Source organism: Gorilla gorilla, chromosome 22 (genome assembly GCF_029281585.2).
Source record: "Gorilla gorilla gorilla isolate KB3781 chromosome 22, NHGRI_mGorGor1-v2.1_pri, whole genome shotgun sequence".
Taxonomy (NCBI): domain Eukaryota; kingdom Metazoa; phylum Chordata; class Mammalia; order Primates; family Hominidae; genus Gorilla; species Gorilla gorilla.
In genome coordinates, this window is record NC_073246.2 from 44,733,484 (window position 1) to 44,761,376 (window position 27,893).

The 27,893-nt window shown below is 52.0% G+C and overlaps 1 protein-coding gene across 5 annotated transcripts in view; it reads right to left on the reverse strand.

Moving 5' to 3' along the window:
- The window catches only part of WDR4 (WDR4 tRNA N7-guanosine methyltransferase non-catalytic subunit), a 36,331-nt gene extending 12,339 nt beyond the window's left edge, over window positions 1-23,992 (reverse strand). For 2 of the 5 annotated variants that reach the window (XM_019017764.4, XM_004062866.5), the window contains exons 1-7: window positions 23,867-23,992; window positions 21,179-21,244; window positions 18,011-18,151; window positions 7,936-8,092; window positions 6,779-6,891; window positions 4,097-4,157; window positions 72-170 (exon numbers count right to left, since the gene is read on the reverse strand). In XM_019017764.4, the coding sequence (XP_018873309.1) occupies window positions 72-170; window positions 4,097-4,157; window positions 6,779-6,891; window positions 7,936-8,092; window positions 18,011-18,151; window positions 21,179-21,244; window positions 23,867-23,955 (726 nt within the window). In that variant the 5' untranslated portion in view covers window positions 23,956-23,992. Of the gene's footprint in view, window positions 1-71; window positions 171-4,096; window positions 4,158-6,778; window positions 6,892-7,935; window positions 8,093-18,010; window positions 18,152-21,178; window positions 21,245-22,665; window positions 23,426-23,866 lie in introns of those variants that run through there. The other 3 variants (XM_055373659.2, XM_055373657.2, XM_055373660.2) reach the window with 3 other exon arrangements.
- Window positions 23,993-27,893: the final 3,901 nt, after the last annotated feature.

Genomic DNA, 27,893 nt, shown 5'->3' on the forward strand with positions numbered 1-27,893 from the left:
TTCCACTCAAGTCAGGCGACTGCAGGTGTCTACAAGCACTCAGTCGCCCAGGAGTGAACAGAAGCAGCTACCTGGGGGGCCTGGGGGTCCACCAGCTCCTGCAGACTGGCCAGGTGACAGCAGTGCAGCTGGCGGCCGCTCCTGTACTCCCAGAGCCTCAGGGTGCCGTCCTGCACAAACCAAACGCACAGGTTAGCACACGGTTGCGGGGCTTCCGTCAGGCAGGGTGACAGAGAGGACAGCTGCGTGGTCAGGGCTCCGCTCCGTGACAGCCATGCCACCCACCCTCAGGAATTAGAGGCTCTCTGGTCTGACTGCGTAAATCGCTCACGCAAATCATCAAGGACAACGGTGGGGAACGGAAGGTGACCGATTCCCTGTTTCTCGAGTGCCAATATGCCCAGGCAGGTGACAAAGCCAATGAGGCAGATCCCAGCAAAATAAGCCAAGGCCGCTAGATGGCCAGGTTGTCATCCGCCAGGAGGCCAGACCACATCTGCTGTGCCCGGGCCAGGCGTAAACACAGGCATGCACACAGGTGCAGACACTTCAGCAATCACGCATTCCCACAGGGAGACACGTGTGGGCTCATGAGTGCGTGGCCACTGCTCCACTTCACTAAGAATGACAGGAAGGACATGGCCATCAGCAACCGTCCCATGACAACTGGTACAACCCTTCAGGAAGCCGACACGGGAACCAAGAGCCTCCATGCTCTAAAACCATCATCAATGAAAAAAAGGGTTTCTCTTTTTTTTCTTGGTTTTATCTGTTGTTATTTTTTTGTTGTTTAATTGAAATGGGGTCTATTCCACACTGCCCACTGCACTGCAGTGGCTATTCACAGGCTTGCTCCTGGCTCACTGCAGCCTCTGACTCCCAGGCCCAGGCAATCCTCCCGCCTCAGCCTCCGAGTAGCTGGGACTACAGGCATGAGCCACCATACCTGGCTTAAAAAAAATTCATTACAGCACTAATTCAGTGGAGAGAAATAAATCCATACTCATTAAATCTAATGAGAGAGTGTCTGTGCACTATTTGTGAGTATTTTTAAATGACTAAATGAAAAAGATGAAAAGTAAATACCCCAAACAGCTAACAGTAGATGCATATCCTCTGGGTGCCGAGGTAAGAGTGGATGTATGAATGCACACGCACACCCATGCACATACACACGCACACACACACACCTTTCTACAAATGTGGCAGATAAACATGGAGACCAACACACACATCTACAGGCATTTCACTCACCCCCAAACCTCTCTACGAAGACAAGAAAAAGATGTTTAATAACCACGAACCCACTAAGACAAAGACAACAGGCAAGAAGAGAAGGCAGCCGCGGAGAGACAGCAAGGAAACCTGGGGGCTGGAGGCCAGGGAACAAACGCACCAACCACAGAGAAGCCCGAGAGGTGCCAGGACCTGCCAAAGACCAAACCGGGCCAGGCAGCCTGAAGACCAAGGTGGTGAGGGGAGCTGTCAAATGTCTTTACAAAGAGAAATGGGACCTCCCTGATGCATCCTCAGCCCCAAACTCCAGGCCAGCAGAAGGCTCTGGGGAAACGGAGCCAAGAGGCCCCTGTCTCGGGGATGCCAAATACTCACTGAGAAGAGAGCCACCTAGCCCCTTCGCACTCACCTCCCAGAGCCCCAGGGGACAGACCTGGGCAAGAGTGAAGGCCGGGACACTGACCACCCAGAAGAGACCGACTGACCCACACGTTCTACGGAGTCCACAGGCAAGGGGCTGCTGCCCACAGACACCTGCTCTGAAGCCCCTCGGGCCCCACCCTGGGTGCACACACCCAGCCTCTGAGGCCGGCTGGTGCTGACTCCCACCACACACAGGCAGATGGCATCGCCAGACATCCGAGGAAAACCTCCAATGAGAAAGGCAGACAACACACTCCAGAGAAGGGAATCAAACACAAGGCCAGGAAGAAATCGAAGAAAGAAAAGTCCATGCTCATCTCAGCGAGATAAGAGACACGTGCACTATCCGAGAATGGGTGGCTGCAAAAAAGAACGTGCCGAGGGCAAGAAAGAACTAAAGATTCAAAATAATCCTAATAAAACTCAAGTCTCCACAGAAGGCTGGAAAGTAAAGTTGAGGCAATCTCCCAAGAAGTAAGACTATTCCTAAAGGAGTAGAAATACGAGATTGAACAGGAAAGAAAAAAACCAGAGAATTACGGCCCAGCATGGTGGCTCTCGCCTATAATCCCAGTGGGCGGAAGTGGGTGGATCGCTCGAGGTCAAAAGTTTGAGACCAGCCTGGCCAAGCTGGCAAAACCCCATCACTACAAAAGTATAAAAAATTAGCGGGGCATGGTGGTGTGTGCCTGTAATCCTAGCTACTCGGGAGGGCTGAGGCGGGAGGATTGCTTGAGCCCGGGAGGCAGAGGTTGCAGTGAATCGAGATCACGCCACTGCACTTCAGACTGGGAGACAGAGCAAGACTCTGCCTCAAAAAAAAATAAGAATCAGAGAATTAAAGTGGTTCAACTAACACAAGCTTTAGAAAAAGTGAGCAGGAGGCAGGGGTAGAGAACAGAAGGTAATTACGTAAGAAAATGCCCCAGGTCGGAGGACACTGAAAATCACTGGCTGTGTGGCCAACTCCCCTCTGGGGCCCACCAAGTCATCTCAGCGGCTTTGACATCGCACACTGGGGCAGAGAAGGTCCTCCAGGCAGAAGGAGAGCCCAGCTGTCACCCCACGGACCCACGGCAGACAGCTGCAGGTTTCTACAGGAAGCGCGCGGGGAAACCCACAGGAGCAACCAGCTGGAGAGCACACTGTGCAAGGCCTCCCAAGCTCCGAGGGAAACCGTTTCAACCAGGACTTCTACGCCAAACTAACAACCAGGCCTCAAAGGAGATTAAAGGTATTTCCAGAAAAGCAAAGTCAGAAAACACTGACCCTCCTCGCGCCTTTTGGCAGCTACCAGATGACGCGTTCCACTCAAACAAAGCAGTAAGCCATGAGGGACAGATGGGGCCTGGGGAGGCTTCTCTGCCCGTGGAAGATTTTCCTCATATTATGAAAAAGACTGGAAGGTGCACAACAAACCGCTGACGAAGCCTGACCCTGACCCTGACCCTCTGGAGATTACGGCCACACTTTTCTTCTCTCAGGTCGCGTGGCTGTGTGTTAATTTGAAGAGCAGGAACAGGAGGCTTTGAATGAAGCCCAATCAGAGAAGAAACACAGAAGCGGCCGGAAGGTCCATCAGCCATCCTGCCACACCACACAAAGGACCAACACAGACAACACAGGGAAGGACAGCGAAGAGGAAGGTGGTGGTGTGCGGGCAACAATTCCGCAAGAGGACAGAATCAGACCCTGTGAGGAATCCAAGGCCCTCACTTTGGCAAAATCACTAACAATCCTTCTAACACATTCCTCAGAGAAAACACGTCTCTCATCACTAAACTGTAAGGCTTCCAGGACCCAATTGCTGGGACACAGAAGTTGTACCCAACAAGCAAAAACGCACTGTGGTAACCCGGGTGCGGGGGCTCGAGCCTGTGGTCCCAGCTACTTGGGAGGCCAAGGAGGCAGATCGCTTGAGCCCAGGAGTTTGATACCAGCCTGAAAAACGTAGCAACACCCCATCTTAAAAAAAAAAAAAAAGAAAGAAAAAAAGGAAAGGAAAAAAAATGCAGCCTGTAATGGGATGGACTGAGACCCCTCCAGGAGTCAGAGAAGCCCCCCGTCTGTTTCTACCTGAGATCCTGATCCCCGATACCATCGTAGATGCAGCAGCCGCCCTCTCAGAAGGGAGCCTTCCACACACCCGTGCTAGTTCATCCCACAGGCAAACACACATGCACCTACGCACCCCCCACACGCAGCCCTGAGTGAGCGGCCACAGGTGGGGAGCGAGCCGCAGGCAGCTCTAAGATCTGAAAACAAGCACCATCGAGTGCACAGCCACGGACAGCCAGGGGCCAGTGATCCAGAGGGGCCAGTTCCAGGAGGCACTCGGGGCCAGCGATCCAGAGGGGCCAGTTCCAGGAGGCGCCCACCCCACCCTCCCTGCAGGCTCAAGAATCCAGGGGTGAGTGACGCTGGGCAGAACACTTACCCCAGAGGAGGACAGAAGCAGCCCGGGCTGAGTTGGCACCACGAAGATGCGGCTCACAAACCTGTGAGGGCGAGAGCGCGGCAGAGTCAGCGAGCCCAGCGCCCGCAGGGACCGGGAGGCCTGGGGAGGCCGCCTGTTCATCTAAGGAAGAGAAGCCTCTGCCCTAAACCCCCGATCCAATAAAAACAGGCAACATGGGAAGTAGCTGTTAACCCTAACCTGGTTAGGGTTAACCAGGTGAAGGCCCCTGGATGCGGTCGGGGAGGTGAGTGAGGTCTTTCCTGGATCCCCAACAGCACAGCAACCTCTAACCCAGGCCGCTCCTCAGCCATGCCTGCCAGAGACCCAAGCGCCTCTGTGCCCCTCTGCAGCCCCCTCTGCAGCAGCTCTGCTCAGCGGCACCTCCACAGGCCCCCCAGCACCCACCCTGGCCCAAGGCACCTGCACTGTGATGAAAGGAGCCTTGGGGGAGACTCAAAGACACAGCACACAGGGAGGAGGGTGGAGGGAGGAGGGCAGCCAAGCCCACGGACAGATTCCTATCAGGGTCCTGATGGCCCCTCAGCAACAACTCTGAGTGACCTGGCCAGACAGCTGTCTCTGCTGAGCCCGGCCCAGTCCTCCCGTGAGGGGTTGGCCTGCAAGCACAGGACTCAAAGTCACAGGGACCCTCCCATCAGAACAGCCGTGAAGAGTGACCCAAGCAGCCCAGCTCGCCTGCAAACCCATCTTGGCTCGGGCACCTACAAGGGTGACAAGGCCCCTTTTCTTCCCGCTCTAACACAGTGGCCTCAAGCAATCCCTCATGCACAGGGTTCCCAGGGACCCTGGAATGGGGTGGCCCGTGAGCCTCACTCCATCTCCGCCAGTCATGGCCTCTGCTACCTTGGGCTAGCCATCGCGTGAGCCGGGCCCAGTCCCGCAGCCACCGCCCTGCACGGCACCACAGCACCAACAGCAGCCCACAGCCCAGGACAGATAGGGCACAGGACGCCCCGTGCAGAGGGCATGAGTGGCCTCACAGTTCTCAACAGTTTGAAAGGCCGGGAAACCAGTTTCCAGGGGTCTGAAACAAAATCTCAAAACATAATTCGTCCAATCACTGCAGTATCTACTGAGCACCTACTCATGCCAGGCACCATGCTGAGGGCTGCACACACCAACAGGCCCAACAGACCCACAGAACCACTCAGACGCAGCGGGAGACGGCCAGTGAACCAACCGATACTGCAATGTCAGCAAAGGGCACAGAACAGTACATCCAGCAGAAACACAGCTCCAGCCACACACGGGGGCCACGGGGCTTTGTTTTCAATTTGCCAGCCACTATGTTGAAAAGTAAACGGGCAGGCCGGGCACGGTGGCTCACACCTGTAATCCCAGCACTGTGGGAGGCCGAGGCGGGCGAATCATGAGGTCAGGAGATCAAGACCAGCATGGCCAACATAGTGAAACCTCGTGTCTCTACTAAAAATACAAAAAAAATTAGCCAGGCGTGGCGGCAGGGGCCTGTAGTCCCAGCTACTTGGGAGGCTGAGGCAGGAGAATCGCTTGAACCTGGAAGGTGGAGGTTGCAGTAAGCCAAGATCACGCCACTGCACTCCAGCCTGGGCGACACAGGTAAGAAAGAGAAAAGAAAGGAAGGGAGGGGAAGGGTGGGGTGGGGAGGGGGGAAGGAAGGGAGGGGAAGGGTGGGGTGGGGAGGGGGGAAGGGTGGGGTGGGGAGGGGGGAAGGGTGGGATGGGGAGGGGGGAAGGAAGGGAGGGAGGGAGGGAGCAGTTGAAGTTAATTTTAATACTATGTTTTTACTCAATACATCTAAGTGATGAGGCATTTCCCTAGAAGGGTGAGAAGCGTGTTCCCGTCAGCAGAAACCTCCCTCACGTGCCTGACGAGGCAAGGGAGCTGCAGAGACGCCATCGAGAGATGGTGAAGGGGAGGGGCCGGGGGGCTGCAGGCCAGAGAACTCCAGAGCTGGATCACTAGCAAACTAAATGCAAGTCAGAAGCAGCTATCCTGAGGCACACACCAGTGACTGGCCTTCTTAAACAGGAAATGTTTGGATCAAAACCAGGAAAACACAGGCAACCTCGGCACTGAATTTCCTCCCTCCAATTTCTTCCACTGCCTCAAATAATATATTTTAAAACATTTCAGCCAATTACACTAAGCGTTTTTCCTTTGTGTAAATTCTAATGAGCTTTTTGTGTGAGACAGAAGCGGGCATTCAGAAACAGCTCCACATGGGTCCTGGCAGAGCGTGCTGCCACGAGAGACGCCGCCACCTGGCTGCAGAGGCCGCTTAATTCTTGGACAGCTGAAATCACTAAAGTTCGTCCTCACCCCCAACACCCCCACCGCCCACCAGCGAACAACTCCCGGGCATGGTGCAGCGGTCCCCACACTGAGACAGGGGTTTCCCGGAAACAAGCCCTTCCCGTTCGGTCAGGCCCAATGCGAAGTTACCGGCACAGACTCCAGGTAACAGCACAGAGTGAACCCCACCCTTTCGGGGCTTCTGCAGGCAGCACCATGGCGCCTGCAGTGACCAAACACCAAGCACGAGGGCTGCTGTCACCCGCATGGGGCCTCGCCAGCTACAACGGCATCTGCTGAGCCGCAAGCTGACGCTGTTTTCAAACAGAGCTTCTTTCTGCTGGAGGGGCAGGAAGGGGCACTCACTCTGTGTGCCCCAAGCAGAAGGACTCGATGCTATGGGGCGCCGCGGCCCAGCTGACTCGGATCTTCTCGTCCCGGTCGGCAGTGAGGATGAAGCGGTCATCAGCACTCACAGCCTGCATCACCAGGGGCCAGAAAAGAAAAAGCCGCTCACCTGAGTCTTCCCGAATCAAGTCCCTCATGGAAGCGGGCAGGGAGGCTGCAGCCTGGCCGCCAAGAGGATGCAGCCTTCGAGGACAGACCAGCGTGGCTCCTCCCCTCCTCCCGTCCCTACATCTAATTGGTGGCCCTCATTCTCCCTCCCCAGAGGGTCCCCGGCCACCTCCAGCCCTCACTCCTCAGTGCTAGAGCAGGCTTCTGGGGTGGGGCAGTGCCACCCCTGCCTGCCTGTCTCCCGCACCTCGGCAAATCCAGGCCCCACGCCCATTTCCACCCGCCGCAGGCCTGCTGCACCCTCCTGCCCAACACTGGGTTGCCTTCCTTGCCTTCCTGTCACACATGTCCCCACACCCATCTGTCACCAAGTCCCAGTGAGGTTCCCTTGATACCCCACACTCGCCATTGTTCCTGACTGTCCCTGTGTGCGTCCAATCCCAGCTCCACCACCAGGGCTGTGGGCCTGCGCCCTCTGGGGCTCCAGGTGTGTGTCTGTGACACACGGGGCACACAGAGTGGGGTGACAGGGGCAGCTGGGAGCAGTGCTGAGGTGATGCTCCTACAGCACCTGGCACAGCTCCGGGCCAAGGAGGCGGAGCCAGAGGCTCGTGGCTGCACCTGTTCCTCCCACACCTTCACTTCCAACCTGGGGCCACCTACTGGCCACCTCCTGCCTCACTTGCCTTCTTCGTTCTCCCTGCTGTCTGCTCCACCTTCCTAAATCCTGTTCCCACCACTCCCCTGCTCCCAAATCTGCAGAGGGCTGTCCCTGCTACGGGGGAGCCCCACTCTCCCCACCAAACGCTGGGGTGCAGGCCGGGCAGACGTTGATTCAGCCTGTACCCCACATACCATGTCCCCCACGTACTGCGTCTAACAGCATGGACAGGTGTCTGAGCCTTGACAGGGTAGACATTGACTCAGCGTATGCCCCACGTACCACGTCCCCCAGGTACCGTGTCCCACACCTGCCACGTCCCCCACCTACCACGTCCCCCACCTACCACATCTAACAGCATAGACAGGTGCCCCAGCTCTAGACGGCCACACCCATGTGGCTCCAGCACCGAAAAGGAGTAGACGTCTCCAGACTTGTCGGCCACCAAGACCTTCTCCTCCGAGGCTATGAAGGTCAGGGCTGTACACCTCCTTGCCACGGTCCTAGAAGGCCAGAAAGACACCCCCATTAGCTTCCAGGAGCAGCGCAGGGTCCTCGACAGCCTGGCAGGCCACGTGGGCGGTGGCCGGCACCGGTACCTGGCCATATGCTCTGTTTTCCAGCTGCTGAAGGTGGTGCCAAAAAAATTAAGCAATGCCAACAACGGGAACAAAGCCAATGCCTTCGACAAATCTACTTTCACAACGTTTTTCTTTAAGAAAATTGCTCCTAGCTGGGCGCAGTGGCTCACACCTGTAATCCCAGCACTTTGGGAGGCCAAGGTGGGGATCACGAGGTCAGAAGATCAAGACCCTCCTGGCTAACACAGTGAAACCCCGTCTCTACTAAAAATACAAAAACTTAGCCGGGCGTGGTGGCAGGCGCCTGTAGTCCCAGCTACTCGGGAGGCTGAGGCAGGAGAATGGCGTGAACCCGGGAGGCGGAGCTTGCAGTGAGCCGAGATCCCGCCACCGCACTCCAGCCTGGGGCGACAGAGCGAGACTCCGTCTCAAAAAAAAAAAAGAAAAGAAAAGAAAAGAAAATTGCTCCTGATGGTGGGATCTAGGTAGTGGATAAATGGGTAACAAAATCCTCAACTTTCCTGTGTGTTTGAAAACTGTCATCAAGAAATGGGGGAATGGTTCCTTAACCCCAGAGTCTTCATCATGCATTGAGGGAGACAACGGCCCTCTCCATAAACGCCGAGTGTGCTGGGGGCCACTGTCAAGGACAAACGCAGGCACCAGCCTCCAAGGCCCCCCAGCCTTGCCGCTCCCCTGACCCACACCGACCCCTGCTGCTCATTCTGCTGCGTCAAACCAGGAGCCTCAGACAGACAGCCGTGCCCCGTGCCCTGCAGAGGGATGGAGGGGCCTGGCCACCCTCGGGGCAGGACCCAGCCCAGGGCAGCAGTGAGGCAGCACTCTACCCTCCTCGGGAGGAAGCTCAGTTATCCAGCGTGTGAGAGGCCTGCGCTCCCCCCAGTCCACATCCACATCAGCACGTCCATGAATCCAACCCCGACCCAGAGTCATGGATGCACCAGAGTTCCGGATGCAGCACGTTTGCACACTGCTTCAGTAAGAACCAAAGTCACAGTTCGCTCCCTCTCCCTCACCAGGGCTCAGGGCTACATTACTTCCTGGGGCTCTCATTTCCACATCATTTCTACTAGAATCGTCCCGTATTTATGTCCTCTCCACAAGGCAGGGACCCATATGTTCTATTTTACATAGATATGAGTTGTAGCACAGCTTCCCACACACGCAGTTAGCCACAGGGCCTCACTACAGAATGGCAGCCAGCCCTGCTTCCCCACCCCCAGGGCTGTGGCAGCACACACTGCCCAATACGCAGCCAACACCAGGCAGACAAGTACAGGGCACCCGGCCCACTGCGGCTGGAAATTGAGATGGAAGCTTCAGGAACGCTGTCCTCAATGAGGCCCCTATGTTTCTCTCAGGGGCAGAGGGACTAAAGGACAGAAAAGGGCAGGCAGGACCTTTGGGCCACACCCCAGGCTGGAAGCAGCATCCCTCCTCCTCCCTCGCAGCTGTGCAGCAGAGCTGCAGAAGGGAGGCAGAAGGGAAGTATAACGGGGTAAACACAGAGAAAACAAGGACAAAGAAAGATAATTACGCCCTGGAGCAAGATTAATCAGAATTCTCAGGATGTGCTGCAATTTTAAACAAACAGCCCTGCACTGCACCAGCGACACAGCCCCCAATGTCCGATGGGCTCATTAAGCAGCTGCCACAAACACGACCATGGTGGCACAGAGGAGCAGCCCAAGAGGATGCCACAGGGAGGGGGGATGGACTTGGACTCACAGGGCGCTCATCCCCCCAGCCAGGCTGGAAGGCGTGTGGCACAGATGGCCCCCGACACCGTGCCTCCTGCCCAGCTCAGCAGAGGGCACTGCTCCGCGTCCCTTTGTCCTGCCCCAGCCGGAGGCTCCCAGCCTCTCCAGCTGGGCTTATCCTGGCACCGATTCTAGGACGCAGCTCAGCCTTACTCGCAGGCTTGGGTGCTAGGATCCGAGGGAGGTCACAGAATGGGGCAGGTCATTGGACCAATGGCAAGCCGGCCTGTCACCCTAGCTGAGGCACAACCCCGCCCGCCCTCCGACCCCCAGCCTGTGCAGGGTCTCGGGTCTCAGCACTCCCTCCACAGTCACTGGGTTCAGGGCCCAGAGACCAGCAGAACCCAGTAAGTAGCCACCCATCTCCACACCCTCTGTTCTCTGCCAGGAGTCGAGTGGCTGAGCCCTGAACTCCCAGACTGAGTTGGCACTTCCCCGAGCCCCCCTCCAGAGAGCCGCCTGGGCAGCCCCAACAGGGCACTGAGGACACCAGGCGCCATCCACACCCACACTCCAGCAGCCAGGCGCTCTCTCTCCACCCCCTGGGCAGAGCGAATCTGATGGTTTTCCGGCTCTGCCTTTCCCACGTGCTGCCGTGGCTCTCACAGTCGTTTTCGGAAACACTGACTCCACTGGGAGGATTTCTCCCTCATAAACACACATGTCAAAATCAATGTATCACTCGTCACCCTGTGTCCTCATCTTCGGCTTGGAAAACCTGGCCTCAGTCCCTCGGGCCAAGAGTCTCCTGACTGCCCAGGTGGCAGGCCCTCCTGCCCTTGCGGTTCTAAACTGCTACCTGGGAAAGAATCGTTGCTGCCCACAACTTCCATCTTGGCTGCGCCTCAAAACCCTTCAGCAGGAAGCTTCCCAGCAGCAGCTCAGTAACAAAGCGACCACGGGACAGAGCCTGGGGTCTCGCCCAGCTCAGGGGCATCCCGCAGCGGTGCAGGGCCTCAGTGAAATGCAGAGAGGCCACGAGTGCATGGAACCTCTAAAACTGAGCGGAGGTGGATGTGCTAAGCGTGGGCAGTTTTCTGGAGAGAGGGTGCATCAGATCTAAGAGTCTGAGATCTAAGAGGCATAAAAAGGCTCCAGGTGTGGGGAGCAGCCCCCATGTTTGCGGGCCAGCCACAGGGTGCTGCCTGCCAGCTCAGCATGGTTCCACTCACCCTAGTCCTCTCCTGATAAAACTCACCCTATGCCCCTCTCCCTGCCCCACTCTCATCCCCCAAACCTACTCCTCCTGCCACAATAATCCCCTCCAATTTCTCACTGAGAGAAAGGGTACAGATTTCACTCCACCCGATGCTGAAAAGTTCACAAACCCACAATTCTAAAGGAATTTTAAAAAGATTATTGAGGAATTTGCCAAGAGATGCTGAAAGTGGCAGTAACTTCACACCTGTACCCACTGTCCTGCAGTTCAGCTAGAGAAAGGGGAGGCAGCAACGCGTGCCCTACACCAAGGTCAGGAGAAACCCCAAGCCACACCATCGAGGCAGGATTTTGTAATCTGCTGCCTGGACTGCATCAAATCACATGGTCCATCTTCCACACCACCTAAGGCAAACATTTCCTACACGAAGTTATACCGCTGACATCACTTTCAAAACCAAGAGCAGGCCGGGCGCAGTGGCTCACCCCTATAATCCTAGAGCTTTGGGAAGCCAAGGTGGGCAGATCACCTGAGGTCAGGAGTTCAAGACCAGCCTGGCCAACATGGCAAAACCCCATCTCTACTAAAAATACAAAAAGTAGTCAGGCGTGGTGGCTCATTCCTATAATCCCAGCTACTCACGAGGCTGAGGCAGGAGAATCGCTTGAACCCAGGAGGTGGAGGTTGCAGTGAGCCGAGACCGTGCCACTGCACTCCAGCCTGGGTGACAAAGAGACACTCCACTCCACAAAAAAAAAAAAAAAAAAAAAAAGTGAATGCACAGGTAAAGGGGCACTGCCAAGAGCCAGCCACTGCTCTTTGCTCACATGCTGCAGGCTGCCCATCCCTCATCCCAAATGCTCGGGACCAAAAGTGCTTTGCACTTCAGATTTGTTCAGGTTTTGGAATATTTGCAAATACTTACTGGTTCAGCATCCCTAACCTAAAAATCCAAAATCCGAAACATTCCAGTGAGCATTTCCTTTGAGCATCTTCCCTATGCTCACAAAATTTCGGATTTTGGAGGATTCTGAATTTCAGATTAGGGGTACTTAAACTAGTTGCACTGCCCACTCTTGGACTTGTGCTTTTTTTTTTTTCTTTGTAGAGACAAGATCTCACTATGCTGAGGCCAGACTGGCCTCGAACTGCTGGCCTGAAGGGATCCTCTCGCCTTGGCCCCTGAAAATGCTGGGATTACAGGCATGAGCCACCATGCCAGCCTCCCAGAGTTTTACCAGGTGCTTCCATAAAGAGAATCACACCAGCACACGACCTTCAAAAGATGAGTCAACACAGCAAGACATCTCCCTCTTGGCAAAGCACCTGCAACCAAGGATGAAGAGGCCCCGCCACCCACCCAGGCTGCAGCTGTATCTGCATCCACCACGAGTCCCAACTCACGGAGCTCTCAACCTCAAATGACCTCCTCCAAGAAGCCAACTGCCACAGGCAACCACACTGAGTGGAGAGAATTCTAGATTCCTCCCTCCTCTGGGCCATGCACAATGCCAGGAGCAGAGGCCCCGTCCCTCTGGAGGAGTCAGAACCCCTGGAGGAGCCCTGGGCCTCCGCACTTCCATCAGGGTGAAGAAGCTCCACTGTTAGGAACCAGGACACAGCTGGCAGGCTGACTGGACATCCCCCTTCTCCCAAGTTCAAAGTGAGACACTACCTCTGGACAGCGAGCCCACATTGAAGTAAAGTGACACTCCACCCACGTCTCCATCCTTCTGGCAACCTCAGAACTTCACAGCCACAGCACTGTCCTGACTTGAAAGAGTCAGTGTCTTCAAGACACGAGTGAGCTCCCTGCCCGCTCACCCCCACCACCAGCCAGGCCTACGGCACACACAGCCAGACCCAGCCTCCCCTACCCTCTGCAGGCAGTGGCTACTCCTCAAATGGTGTCTGGTACCAGACATCAAAAGCCTTGGCACAGGGTACACCCTCTGCATAGTGAAGAATTAACCTTGCCTTTGGCCTCATCTCCAAGAGTAGGGGCCTTGGGCCCCACAGGCAGCCTAAGTACGTGATTTAGGGCAGGGGCCTGGGGCCACAAGGTGTCCACTCCACCTCTGGAGGGGCTGGGAACTAAAGGTCAGCCACCCCCACAGCATGTGATCAACCCCAAGAAAACCGCTGGACACCAAGGCTTGGGAAGCTTCGCTGTGTCTGTTGTCACACATTGGTGCCGGTAAACCCACACTGTCCACACCTCTGCTGTCCCAGTTGCTCTGGCTCAAACTTCCCAAAGTTTAAAGGCAGGAAGAGGTACAAGGAAACGGTAGCATTTGAGCAGTGGAACAGTGCAAACAATGTAACAACTCAGCTACAGCGAATGACACAGTGTTGTCAACACTGCCCTGGCGGGGGGAAATAGGCTATAGGCTAGCACATGCCACCACTACAGTGTAACACATGCAAATCCTGTAATCCATCTGCAGAGAGGAGGAGGAGGGCCTGGCCCCAGCGCTCATCCCATACTCTGGCTCTGGGTGGTGCAATTCAGGGTGGTTTTTGTTACTGCTCTCATTTTGTACTTCTCAGTGGTTTCCAATTTTCTGTACGGACCAAAACCAAAGGATAAAAAAGGCAAAAGGTAGCATGAGAGGACACCGAACTGTACTCCAGGGGAAGCAGACAAGTGAGAATTCGCTCCCAACTTCTACAACCCCACTCACCATAGCTGAACGGGAACCCACACATTCCACTGTTGTCTAAGTAACTGGATCACGTCTGAGATCCGTGTACACATCAGCACGTGGATCTCAGCTCTGCACCAGTTCTTGACCCCAGGGCTTTGAAGTTTTGTCAGCTAAGGCAAGGGTACTGGAAAATGCTAATCCAGTCTCAGTGGTTACCGGTGCAGCTCACCTTACACACCTGTGCCACAGAAAGGCCATGTGAGAAAGGCCATGTTGAGAGCCACACTTTGGGAGATGGGCTTATTTTGTAAAAATAAAGTGTCCAAATATAAAGAGCTCCTACAAATAAACAATACCCCAATGGAAAAACATAGGATATGGAAAAAAAAAAAAAGTTTACAAAACACAAATGATTCTTAAGTATATAAAAAGTTGCTCTTCTGGCCAGGCGCCAGTGGCTCACACCTGTAATCCCGGCACCCTGGGAGGCCGAGGTGGGTGGATCACCTGAGGTCAGCAGTTCAAGACCAGCCTGGCCAACATTGTGAAACCCCATCTCTACTAAAAAAATAGAAAAAATTAGCCGGTCGTGGTAGTGCATGCCTGTAATCCCAGCTACTTGGGAGGCTGAGGCAGGAGAATCACTTGAACCCGGGAGGCAGAGGTTGCAGTGAGCCTAGATCGTGCCATTGCCCTCCAGCCTGGGCAACAAGAGCGAAACTCCATCTCAAAAAAAAGAAAAAATGCTGACCACCAATAGAGGGATAGTCAAGAAAACTGCGCAGCTGGGCTCAGTGGCTCACGCCTGTAATCCCAACATTTTGGGAGGCCAAGGTCAGCGGATCACCTGAGGTCATGAGTTCAAGACCAGCCTGGCCAAAATAGCAAAACCCCATCTCTACTAAAAAGACAAAAATTAACTGGGCATGGTGGTAAGTGCCTGTAATCTCAGCTGCTCGGGAGGCTGAGGCAGAAGAATCACTTGAACCCGGGAGGTGGAGGTTGCAGTGAGCCGGGATTGGGCCACTGCACTCCAGCCTGGGTGACAGAGCGAGACTCTGTCTCAAAACAAAGAAAGAAAGAAATCACAGAGCATATGGCCTAGCCCAGATGAAATTAATCACAAAGTCTGTGCTTTCACAAGACACCCAAGCGGCTCTTGTGCACTATGCCTATGCCAGAGCTCAGCCAGGGCCTTTACTTTAGGAAAAGAATTACCAGGCCAGGCGCAGTGGCTCACTCCTGTAATCCTAGCACTTTGGGGGGCTGAGACAGGTGGATCACCTTGACGTCAGGAGTTCAAAACCAGCCTGGCCAACATGGTGAAACCCCTTCTCTACTAAAAATACAAAAAATTAGCCAGACGTGGTGGCACACGCTTGTAATCCCAGCTACTTGGGAGGTTGAGGCAGGAGAATTGCTTGAACCTGGGAGGCAGAGATTGCAGTGAGCTGAGATCGCGCCATTGCACTCCAGCCTGGGAAACAAGAGTGAAACTCCGTCTCAAATTAAAAAAAAAAACTACCATCAGATTCTCTTAGATCATTTCATTTTTAACTTTTGGGAGTCAAAGCCCCATTTGAGAATCTCATGTGAATTATGAAAGCTCTCTACAGCAGCCAGTGTCCAAAAGGCAAGATGAACTGTTATGTGCTTAACTGAATCCTCCAAACCACAACTCCTATGTTGAAGCCCTGACCTACCTAGGACCTCAGAATGTAACTGTATTTGGATAGGACCTTTACAGAGGTGAAACAGAGGTCACTGGGGTAGCCCTGACCCCATCTGACCAGTGTCCTTTCAGGAACAGGAAATGAGGACAGACACAAAAGGACGACTCTGTGAGGACATAGGGAGAAGACGCCATCAGCAAGCCAAGGAGAGAGGCCTCAGAGGAACCAGCCCTGTCCTGCCAGCCCCTTGATCTTGGTTTTCCAGCCTCTACAACTGTGAGAAAATTGTTATTTAAGGCCCCTAGTCTGTGGTATCTTGTTAGGCAGCCCAAGCAGACTAGGACAACTACTATCTTCTTTCAATACTGAGAGGTGAAAACCTGTCCATCCCTCCTTCCCACAGGTTGTCCAAGAAACCCAAAGTCAAGGCCAACCTACTAGAAAGCCCCTGCCACCTGCAGAGATCCCTGTGGAGGGGCTCAGGGCAGGACACCTCAAGGCCACCTTGAGGCATTCACCCTGAATCCTGAAAACACTTCCCATCTTCTCTATTCTAGGTCCTAAATGACTTACTCATGTGGCCATCTCAGCAAGAGGATGCCGTTCACAGGCCTTTCAAGATAAAGATGACGCGATCCACAGCAGTCAGGTGGAAGCAGCCATTTATTATCAGTTATAACTCAGATATGTAGGGACATGCATTTAAAAGTCATTTTCCTACTGGGAAACCATCACTGCCTATGGGAAAGGAGCCAGAAGGCGGGTAAGAAGGGAGACTGACGCATACTCTTTGGTTTAATTTTGTTGTGTTTTAAGTTTTTAAACCATGTGCATCTATTACCTACCTAATACACAAAGACACAAAAACATATTGTAAATCACATATACATAAAAACATATATAATAAAACCTGTATACACAAAAACACATAAGAGTAGAAATGATGCAGCGTTTCAGGGCTTTCTTTTTAACCTGACTGGAAGAGAGGACAGAGCAAGCATTCATTGCTTTTGACGCCACCTAGAATTTGGCTTTTTTTTTGAGATGGGGTTTTGCTCTTCTCACCCAGGCTGGAGTGCAATGGCACGATCTCGGCTCACTGCAACCTCCGCCTCCCAGGTTCGGGAGATTCTCCTGCCTCAGCCTCCCGAGTAGCTGGAACTACAGGCACGCACCACCATGCCCAGCTAATTTTGTATTTTTAGTAGAGATGGGGTTTTGCCGTGTGGGCCAGGCTAGTCTCGAACTCCTGATCTCAGGTGATCCGATCCGCCTGCCTTGGCCTCCCCAAGTGCTAGGATTACAGGTGGGAGCCACTGCACCCAGCTGAATTTGGGTTTTTACTCTTCTCTTTGAAAATAAGATGAGGCTGGGAGCGGTGGGTCATGCCTGTAATCCCAGCACTTTGGGAGGCTGAGGCGGGTGGATCACCTGAGATCAGGAGTTGGAGACCAGCCTGGCCAATGTGGTGAAACTCTGTCTCCAGCAAAAAATACAAAAACTAGTCAGGCATGGTGGTGTGCACCTATAGTCCCAGCTACTCGAGAGGCTGAGATGGGAGAATTGCTTGAACCTGGGAGGCAGAGGCTGTAGTGAGCCAAGATCACACCACCGCACTCCAGCCTGGGTGACAGAATGAGACCCTTCTCCAAAAAAAAAAAAAAAAAGATGAAATAAAAATCTTAAAGACAGGCCGGGCGCAGTGCCTCACACTTGCAATCCCAGCAGTTTGGGAGGCCAAGGCCAGCGGATCACCTGAGGTCAGGAGTTCAAGAGCTGGCCTGGCTAACACGGTGAAATCCCATCTCTACTAAAAATACAAAAAATTAGCCGGGCATGGTGGCGAGTGCCTGTAATCCCAGCTACTCGAGAAGCTGAGGCAGGAGTATCACTTGAACCCGGGAGGTCGAGGTTGCGATGAGCAAAGATCGCGCCATTGCACTCCAGCCTGGGCAACAAAAGCAAAACTCCGTCTCAAAAAAATAAAAAAAGAGGAATAGGGAAGGCAGAAGAACCTTTCCGGACTTTGCTAAGTAAGAGGGCAAGGCATAGCAATATCTCTGTTCTTGCCAGAGTTACTGGCCTCCCCATCCCCACGGATCCACTCCCCATCCACTCTTCAGATACTCAGACATATGTGCACTAAACCCACCTAGCTTAATACTATGGTACAGACCCCTCAACAGACCCCAAATCCCTACCACTCTCCAGGGCAGGCTCACAGCCTTGTTCCTGCTAATCACAAGGACAGAGGACTGCCCTGGAAAACAGGGGCACCAACACTGTAGGCGGAGGGACCAGCAGCAGGGCCCGGCTCTGTCTTCCAAGCCCACTGATCGGAGTCTGCTACCTAACTGTTCACCACTTAACGTGGGACAGAACAGCACCCCTGCACCCTCCCAGAACTGCTGTGAGGATCAGATCAGCCAACACACATACGGCACTGAAAGCGGTGTCTGGCACCAAACTGCGGCTCTGCGTCAACCACTTATCACCATGTTATGGTCACTATTGCTACAGGCATGCAAGGACAAGGTGTGCATTCGACATCTTAAGAATCCAGCGTTAGCATCTCATACCTGACACTCAGACATTGCCATGGTTTTGTACGGAAAAGAATCAGACGCTTACTGTCATCGGTTAAAGCAAAATAGCTGCCAGACTTGGAGAAGGTGGACGCCAGAATCACACCGCTCCCCTGGTCCAAGGGCGCGTCCTCCCTGAGGAAGAGAGGAGGAAGACGGTTAAGCTTCACCTAAGGAAATAAGCCTGCATTCCTTGTTGGCCAGCGTGGTAATTTCTAACATGGGAGGAGGTAGAAACCGTTAAGGGGATCACGTAGCCAAAATACAGACATATTAAAGGGACATGGGGAAGTTCAAAACAGCTAATTTTATCAGCATGAAGCCTAACTGAACAGAAAATCTCCCAGCATACATGCCAGAACCCAGAGAGCTAAGCTGGAAGAACCCTCAATGACACGTGGCCCTCTTCCTCATGGGCAAGGACTAACCCAAGGCTAGAGGCAGGGATAAACTCACATTAACAATACTAATAACAGGCCAGGTGTGGTAGCTCAGACCTATAATCTCAGCACTTTGGTGTTTGGAGAAGTCAGGGACCCCAAACGGAGGAACCAGCTGAAGCCATGGCAGAAGAATGTGGATTGTGAAGATTTCATGGACATTTATTAGTTCCCCAAATTAATACTTTTATAATTTCTTATGCCTGTCTTTACTGCAATCTCTAAACATAAATTGTGAAGATTTCATGGACACTTATCACTTCCCCAATCAATACCCTTGTGATTTCCTGTGCCTGTCTTTACTTTAATCTCTTAATCCTGTCAGCCGAGGAGGATGTATGTCACCTCAGGACCCTGTGATAATTGCGTTAACTGCACAAATTGTACAGCATGTGTGTTTGAATATGAAATCTGGGCACCTTGAAAAAAGAACAGGATAACAGCAATGTTCAGGGAACAAGAGAGATAACCTTAACTCTAACCGCCAGTGAGCCGGGAGGAACAGAGCCATATTTCTCTTCTTTCAAAAGCAAATGGGAGAAATATCGCTGAATTCTTTTTCTCAGCAAGGAACATCCCTGAGAAAGAGAATGCGCCCCTGAGGGTGGTTCTCTAAAATGGCCCCCCTGGGTGCAGCCGTCTTCTGGTCGAGACTGTAGGGATGAAATAAGCCCCAGTCTCCCATAGCGCTCCCAGGCTTACTAGGATGAGGAGATTCCCGCCTAATAAATTTTGGTCAGACCGGTTACTCTCAAACCCTGTCTCCTGATAAGATGTTATCAATGACAATGGTGCCCGAAACTTATCAGCAATTTTAATTTTGCCCCGCTCCTGTGGTCCTGCGATCTCACCCTGCCTCCATTTGCCTTGTGATATTCTATTACCTTGTGAAGTACGTGATCTCTGTGACCCACACCCTATTCGTACACTCCCTCCCCTTTTGAAAATCCCTAATAAAAACTTGCTGGTTTTTGTGGCTTGTGGGGCATCACGGAACCTACTGACATGTGATGTCTCCCCCGGATGCCCAGCTTTAAAATTTCTCTCTTTTGTACTCTGTCCCTTTATTTCTCAAACCGGCCAACACTTAGGGAAAATAGAAAAGAACCTACGTGAAATATCGGGGGTGAATTTTGCCCGATATCTGGCTGAATTTCCCCCAATACTTTGGGAGGACAAGGCAAGAGGATCGCTTGAGCTCAGGAGTTCAAGACCAGCCTCGGTAACATGGCAAAACCACGTCTCTACAAAAAACTACAAAAATTAGTCAGGCAGCCCTAGCGCAGTGCCTCACACCTGTAATCCCAGCATTTTGGGAGGCCGAGGCAGGTAGATCACAAGGTCAGGAGATCGAGACCATCCTGGCCAACATGGTAAAACCCCGTCTCTACTAAAAATACAAAAAAAAAATTAGCCGGGCATGGTAGTGCGTGCCTGTAGTCCCAGCTACTCAGGAGGCTGAGTCAGGAGAACCACTTAAACCAGGGAGGTGGAGGTTGCAGTGAGCCGAGATAGCGCCACTGCACTCCAGCCTGGCAACAGGGCAAGACTCCATCTCAAAAAAAAATTAGGTATGCTGGCATGTGCCTGTAGTCCCAGGTACTTAGGGGGATGAGGCAGGAGATCACTTGAACCCAGGAAGTCGAGGCTGCAGGGAGTTATGTTTGTGCAACTGCACTCCAGCCGGGGTAACAGAGAGACCCTGTCTCAAAAAATAATAATAACGATTAAAACAAACTGAGCTACAATACCAATGATAACTAAAGAAAGCCACCATACGAAACACTCACATGCTCTACTTTTATATCTCAATTAGCTGAAGTTAACTTCCTATACCTGCCTTCAACCATTATTTCAAGGAGCCAGTAAGATGTGATTACTGACAGAAACTAAAAGTATTTAGAAAAGTCCTAACACTGTGCTTTTTTTTTTTTTTTTTTTTGAGACGGAGTCTTGCTGTGTCACCCAGGTTGGAGAGTGCGGTGGCGCAACCTCGGCCGACTGCAACCTCCACCTCCTAGGTTCAAGTGATTCTCCTGCCTCAGCCTCCCGAGTAGCTGGGACTACAGGCACCCACCAGCATGCCTGGCTATTTTATTTTTAGTAGAGATGGAGTTTCATCACATTGGCAAGGCTGGCTTTGAACTTCTGACCTCAGTCAGCACCCTGGCCTTCCAAAGTGCTGAGATTATAGGCATGAGCCACCGCACCCGGCACTAACACTGTACTCTTTTTTTTTTTTTTTTTTTTGGAGACAGAGTCTTGCTCTATCCCCCAGGCTGGAGTGCAATGCCACAATCTCAGCTCTCTGCAACCTCCGCCTCCCAGGTTCAAGTGATTCTCGTGCCTCAGCCTCCCAAGTAGACGGGATTACAGGTGCCTGCCACCACGCCCAGCTAATTTTTTGTATTTTTAGTAGAGACAGGGTTTCGCCATGTTGGCCAGGATGGTCTGGAAATTCTGACCTCAGGTGATCCACCCACCTCGGCCTCCCAAAGTGCTGGGATTACAGGCATAAGCCACCATGCTCAGCCAACAATGTAATCTTAATACCTAACCTAAAAGTTACTTTTATATGTCTCTCCTGAGGTGCTACTTATCTGCACCACTGTGTGACAGAAGCCAAGAATTCAGCAAGTAAGACAACAATTGCTTCTTAGACCCTCTGGTCCCATTATCGAACCATTAAAGCAGGCCCTGAAAAAGCTTCCCCACATCTCACCCTTTATTTTCTTGTGACTTCTTTTCTGCAGCACTGCAGTCATAGATGAAGAGGCTGTCATCATCACTAAAGAGAAATAACAGAATAATTTTAAAAGGAGTTATCATTAGAGAGAAATAACAAATATTTTTTTTTTTGAGACAGTTTCGCTCTCGTTGTCCAGGCTCGAGTGCAATGGCGCGATCTCGGCTCACCGCAACCTCCGCCTCCCAGGTTCAAACGATTCTCCTGCCTTAGCCTCCCCAGTAGCTGAGATTACAGGCATGCACCAGCACTCCCAGCTAATTTTGTATTTTTTGTAGAAAACGGGGTTTCTCCATGTTGATCAGGCTGATCTCAAACCCCCAACCTCAGGTGATCCGCCCACCTCAGCCTCCCAAAGTGCTCACAGGTGTGATGTGAGCCACTGCACCTGGCCCTAATTTTTTTTTTTTTTTTTTTTTTTTTTTTTTTTTGAGTTAGAGTCTCGCTCTGTCACTCAGGCTGGAGTGCAAGGGCATGATCTCAGGTCACTGCAACCTCCCCCTCCTGGATTCAAGCAATTCTCCCGCCTCAGCCTTCCCGGTAGCTGGAGTTACAGGTATCTGCCACCACGCCTGGCTAATTTTTGTAGTTTTGGTAGAGACGGGGTTTCGCCATGTTGGCCAGGCTGGTCTCAAACTCCTGACCTCAGGTGATCTGCCCGCCTCAGCCTCCCAAAGTGCAGAGATTATAGGCAGAGCCACTACGCCCAGCCTAACAATGATTTTTAAAGGAGCACTTTGTTAAGAAAAAAAAAAAAAAAGTTGATTTTTTTCTCTGTGGAACAAAAAATATTTGCACACTCATTAAATTAAAAGTTGTATACTTGACAAGAAAACTGTCTAGATACAATATTTCAGGGAACAGTTAACAAACTTTATTTGCTTAATCTCTTATTGGAGTATGTCATACTGCATAGTTCTGTGGGAAAAAAAAGTTCAGTAAAACAAATGAGTTTTTTTTGAGTAAATACTCAACAGGAATTAATATGCTATTCTTTTAGGCACCACAAAATCTATGCGACATGGTTATAAGAAATTACGGGCCGGGCGCGGTGGTTCACGCCTGTAATCCCAGCACTTTGGGAGGCTGAGACGGGCGGATCACGAGGTCAGGAGATCGAGACCAGCCTGGCTAACACAGTGAAACCCCCATCTCCACTAAAAATATAAAAAATTAGCCAGGCGTGGTGGCAGGCGCCTGCAGTCCCAACTACTCGGGAGGCTGAGGCAGGAGAATGGCGTGAACCCGGGAGGCGGAGCTTGCAGTGAGCCAAGATCGCGCCACTGCACTCCAGCCTGGGCGACAAAGCGAGACTCAAAAAAAAAAAAAAAAAAAAAAAAGAAATTATGTTCTGATACTGTTGAGCGTTCAGTGGGATTCTGTATACAAATTTCAAAGAGCCATTACTATTTAGAAACATATCTCACCTACCTGAAAGTGTTCCCATGACCCCAGGCACTTACCAACATAAGAATCACCCATTTTCCATACTGAACCTAAACTTCGGTTTATCCCATCCTCACCCCCTGGCACGTATCTTGTACATATTTATAGCCTTTAAAGTGAGTGCACCAAAAAACTTTCCATATGGAACCGTGGACTTGTCTTCCAAGTCAGAAACTCCACCAGCCACTAGAATTTCCTCAAAATGCATAGACTGAAGGTAAGCAAATCGTGTCTAATATATCCACAGCTCACTCTGGCAGATATTAGACCGTGAGTCTCTAAAACAAAATCATCTGGGATATGTGACGGGTTTCTGAGTACAATTTTTGTGAGACCTAATTTAACATCGAATTGGCTTTCTGAAACCAAACGAACAAAAAATATACAGTATATCTGACAGACACGTCATCCGTTTCAAGTATGAAATCACAAATAACCTGGGAAAGGAAACGAGGGGCTGAAACTGACAGCACTACTAATTGCTCCGAGAGTCCTGAGTTAGGACTATTCCATCAACAAACATTTACTAAGTTAAAAATCCCCGGCGTCGTCCTAGCACTGGCGGTACACTAAGGAAGGAGAATAAAATTACGGAAAGCAAAACCCGAGCCGTGCGAAGGGCCGCTAGGGAGGTGCGCACTGCGAGCTCCACGTGCACCCTTGGGTTGGGTAAGTGTCGGAGATGACTTGGAGCCCTAAGGAGCAATTAAGGCCAGGTGAGTGGATGCAGGCCGGGAAGAGGGAACAGGCAACCCTGCAAGGAGAGGGAGCGCGCTCGGAGGTCAGTGAGCTCGCAGTGAGTAAGCCCTTCCCTTCTCCCCAGGGAGACCCGAGGCCCGCTTCTTCCCAGTTCTGCAGAGCGTGTTCGGCCGGGCCTTGCTGACTGGTCAGCGTCGCCCCACGTGCTCTGCCTACCCGGTCCCCGCCGGCGCCGCGGCGACCGGAAACGACCCGGCGCTAACCGGGCAAGAACACCGCAGACCAGCCATCTAGTGCAAGGAGCGCGCCGGGGCCGGGGAGCGGACGCCGAAAGCGGACCCTCCAGGCGCAGAGACGCGGCCAGCCGAGACTGCGGCGGAGGACTCGAGGGCTGGAGCGGAGTTCCCCCGGGTCACCCCAGAGTGGGTGCGACCAGGCGGTGCGGGAGAAGCGGGGTCGCCAGGACCCGACGCGCGCCCGCAGCCTGGTCTCCCTGTTCCAAGACCAAGGCCCCCTCACCTGCTTGCTATGGAGGTGGCCAGGAATCGGCTGCCGCCCCGCACCACCAGCGTCTGGCCGCACAACGCCAGTCCCACAGAGCCCGCCATGTACCCGCCCGCCTCACCGCCATACACATGTGCCAGCCCAGAGCCTCTTCCTGTCCGCACCGGTCGGTGACGCCAGGCGCAGACGCCGAGAGATGACGTATCCCCCACCTACCGCGCATGCTCAAGGACGAGCCTGCCTTGAGCATGCGTGAAAGGTGCTGTGACCGTCCTCCCGGTTGTGGCTGGTGGCTTTCGGTGTTTCGGGTTTGGCAGTTCACTCACCAAGGTGATCTGATGGAGTGCACTTCGCACGATTCCAAGTACTTGCCTAATGTTCATCCTTTCCTCTAGACGGGGTAGGGCTGGTCCTGGATCTTTTTCCGCGGTAGCTGGAGAGACGTAGGACCTGATGGCTACTAGATGCCTGGTAAATGATCCTTCAAGAAGTGAATGAACCGGGGGCCGTGGCTCACATGAAGTCAGCAATTCGAGACCAGCCTGACCAATATGGTGAAACCCCGTTTCTACTAAAAGTACAAAAATTTGCTGGGCGTGGTGGCGTGCGACTGTAGCCCCAACTACTTGGGAGGCTGAGACAGAAGAATTGCCTGAACCCGGGAGGCGGAGGTTGCAGTGAGTCGAGATCGCCCCACTGCACTCCAGCCAGGGCGACAGAGCGAGACTGTCTCTCAAAAAAAAAAAAAAAATGTCCAAGATGTGGTCATGGGTGAGGGTGTCTCGGGTGGCGTCAAGTCTGAGGTCGCTGGAAGTAAGCCTACTGAATCTTTGCACTTAGACAAGCCAAAGATGCCTTAAAATCTCCGAACTGGAGTGATATTTTCAACCCAAACTATGGTTAGTTTCCAGTGTTCATCCCAAGATCCCCAAAAGCCTCTTACAATCCCAGCATCAGGCACAAAATCTAGGATCTCACGGTCTGTTTTAGATTGGCTTGTCCGGTGCAGCTCCTCTTGATCCAGAGACTTACAAACTAAAAAGATTAATTTTCTCTCCCATGCACGCAACATATGATGGTGAGCCGGGACCAGATAACCACAATAAATACTTGCATGTGAAAATGAGAAGAGGAGGAGACACAGCAATCACTGGTCCAAAGCAATTCTGAAATCCTACTGGAAGATGTTTTCAGGCCCTACAAGAATAAGAAGTCTTCCTTAACCAGGCCCGAGTTCTGTTTCCTGGGAGTATCTCCCCAGGCTGTATCTCAGCACAGCTCTTGCCTCTGCCCTCTTGGGTGTCCCTCCTTTTCCAGCACCTTCTTGGCCATGTTGAAGAATGTGCCCTTTGAGAAACTTTCTCAACCTACTTCCTGTCATTAGCAAATTGTGAGCCCACAGACCTTTTTTCACTCTAAACTGTTCTGTCCACATTTTGGCAGCTGATGGTGCTTTGTTCACTACGAGTTCCTTAAAAACTTTATGGGCTTCTCAAGAATCTGATTCAGCTGCTCTCCATGCCCAAGAAGCGCCACTCCCACTAGTCTTTTTTTTTTTTTTTTTTTTAGACGGAGTCTCGCTCTGTCGCCCAGGCTGAAGTGCAACCTCCACCTCCCGGGTTCACGCCATTCTCCTGCCTCAGCCTCCTGAGTAGCTGGGACTACAGGCACCCGCCACCACGCCTGGCTAATTTTTTGTATTTTTCAGTGGAGACGGGGTTTCACCATGTTAGCCAGGATGTTCTGGATCTCCTGACCTTGTGATCTGCCTGCCTCGGCCTCCCAAAGTGCTGGGATTACAGGCGTGAGCCACCGCACCTGGCCAACACTCCCACTAGTCTTGTTGAAACAAGCCTCACTCTAAGATTTTTAATAAATATTTGTATATTGCTGAAAGGGTATACTAGTTAACATTTATTTATTTTTATTTTTTTTTTAGACAAGAGTCTTGCGCTGTCGCCCAGGCTGGAGTGCAGTGGCGCGATCTCGGCTCACTGCAAGCTTGGCCTCCTGGGTTCACACCATTCTCTTGCCTCAGCTTCCCCAAGAAGCTGGAACTACAGGCGCCCGCCACCACGCCCAGCTAATTTTTTCTATTTTTAGTAGAGATGGGGTTTCACCGTGTTAGCCAAGATGATCTCAATCTCCTGACCTCGTGATCCACCTGCTTCAGCCTCCCAAAGTGCTGGGATTACAGGCGTGAGCCACCGCTCCCGGCCACTAGTTAACATTTAAATCATTGAGATCACCTTGACTTCAGCATTATTCTTAAGACCGTATTTTACTAGCGCCACTCTGAATTTGATCTTTGGCCCAGGTTATGACTTACTTTGAGAACTTGTTACCAACTATTGGGTCTAACAATACTTTCCCCAGCTCCAACCCAAAGTGTGCTCTAAATTCTGCTGGCCAGTTTGTTTGTTTGTTTGTTTTTAACCACACTCTTTTCTATAAGTGTCTCAACATATTCAAGCAAAAGAAACACAGGTTAATCTCAACATTATACTGATATGATCTTTTTCAAGTCCCAGAGTTCAGTAGTTGCCTTTTTCTCTGCCCATCTTACTGAAGGGCAACAATTTTACAAATCCTTCACCATGACATAGAGTTGTTCACCATTTGTCCACCTCCCGTAGTTTTCCTCCCCATTGTTCCAGTGTTCACTACCAATTTCCCCACTGCTTTTCCAGGCTTCTAGTCCAAAGCTAATGCCACATGTTACAGTAGCACCTACTGCTAGATACAAATGTCTGTAGCATGCATATCTTCCTTGTAGTCCTAGATATAGATCAACAAGCTCATGAAAACTATGGCTTTTTTTTTTCTTTTTTTTTTGAGGCAGAGTTTCACTCTTGTTGCCCAGGCTGGAGTGCAATGGCATGATCTCCGCTCACCAAAACCTCTGCCTCCCGGGTTCAAGCGATTCTGCATCAGCCTCCCAAGTAGCTGGAATTACAGGCATGTGCCACCATGCCCAGCTAATTTTGTATTTTTAGTAGAGACGGGGTTTCACCATGTTGGCCAGGCTGGTCTCAAACTCCTGACCTCAATTGATTCTCCTACCTTGGCCTCCCAAAGTGCTGGGATTACAGGCGTGATCCATGATCCATGTTATCAGGCTGGTCTCAAACTCCTGACCTCAGGTGATCCGCCCGCCTCAGCCTCCCAAAGTGTTGGGATTACAGGCGTGAGCCACTGCGCCCGGCCCAACTATGGCCATTTTTATAATTCATCGATTACATTTGCCTAGAGTGAGTGTGGGCTTTCTTTTTCAATTAAGAAACTTATGGATTGGCCGGGTGCGGTGGCTCACACCTGTAATCCCAACACTTTGGGAGGCCAAGGCGAGCGGATCATCTGAGGTCAGGAGTTTGAGACCAGCCTGGCCAACACGGTGAAACCCCATCTCTACTAAAAATACAAAAATTAGCTGGGCTTGGTAGCATGCACCTGTAATCCCAGCTACTCAGAAGGCTGAGGCAGGAGAATCACTAGAACCCAGGAGGTGGAAGTTATAGTGAGCCGAGATCACCCATTGCACTCCAGGCTGGGCAACAAGAGTGAAACTCCATCTCAGAAAAAAGAAAAAAAAGCTTATGGATTGTTGTGTTGTATTTCTAGTCCTGTCCTGAGTAAAAGGTATTAGGAACCTGAGAATCCTTCCATTAGCACAATAGAAAAATGGGCAAAAAGGCCAGGCACGGTGACTCTCGCCTGTAATCCCAGCACTTTGGGAGGCCAAGGTAGGAGAATCAGTTGAGGTCAGAAGTTTGAGACCAGCCTGGCCAACATGGTGAAACCCCATCTCTACTAAAAATACAAAAATCAGGCTGGGCGCAGTGGCTAACGCCTGTAATCCCAGCACTTTGAGAGGCCAAGGCAGGTGGATCACCTGAGGTCAGGAGTTTGAGACCAGCTTGGCCAACATAGTGAAACCCCATCTGTACTAAAAATACAAAAATTAGCCGGGCATGGTGGCGGGCGCCTGTAGTCCCAGCTACTTGGGAGGCTGAGGCAGGACAACCGCTTGAACCTGGGAGGT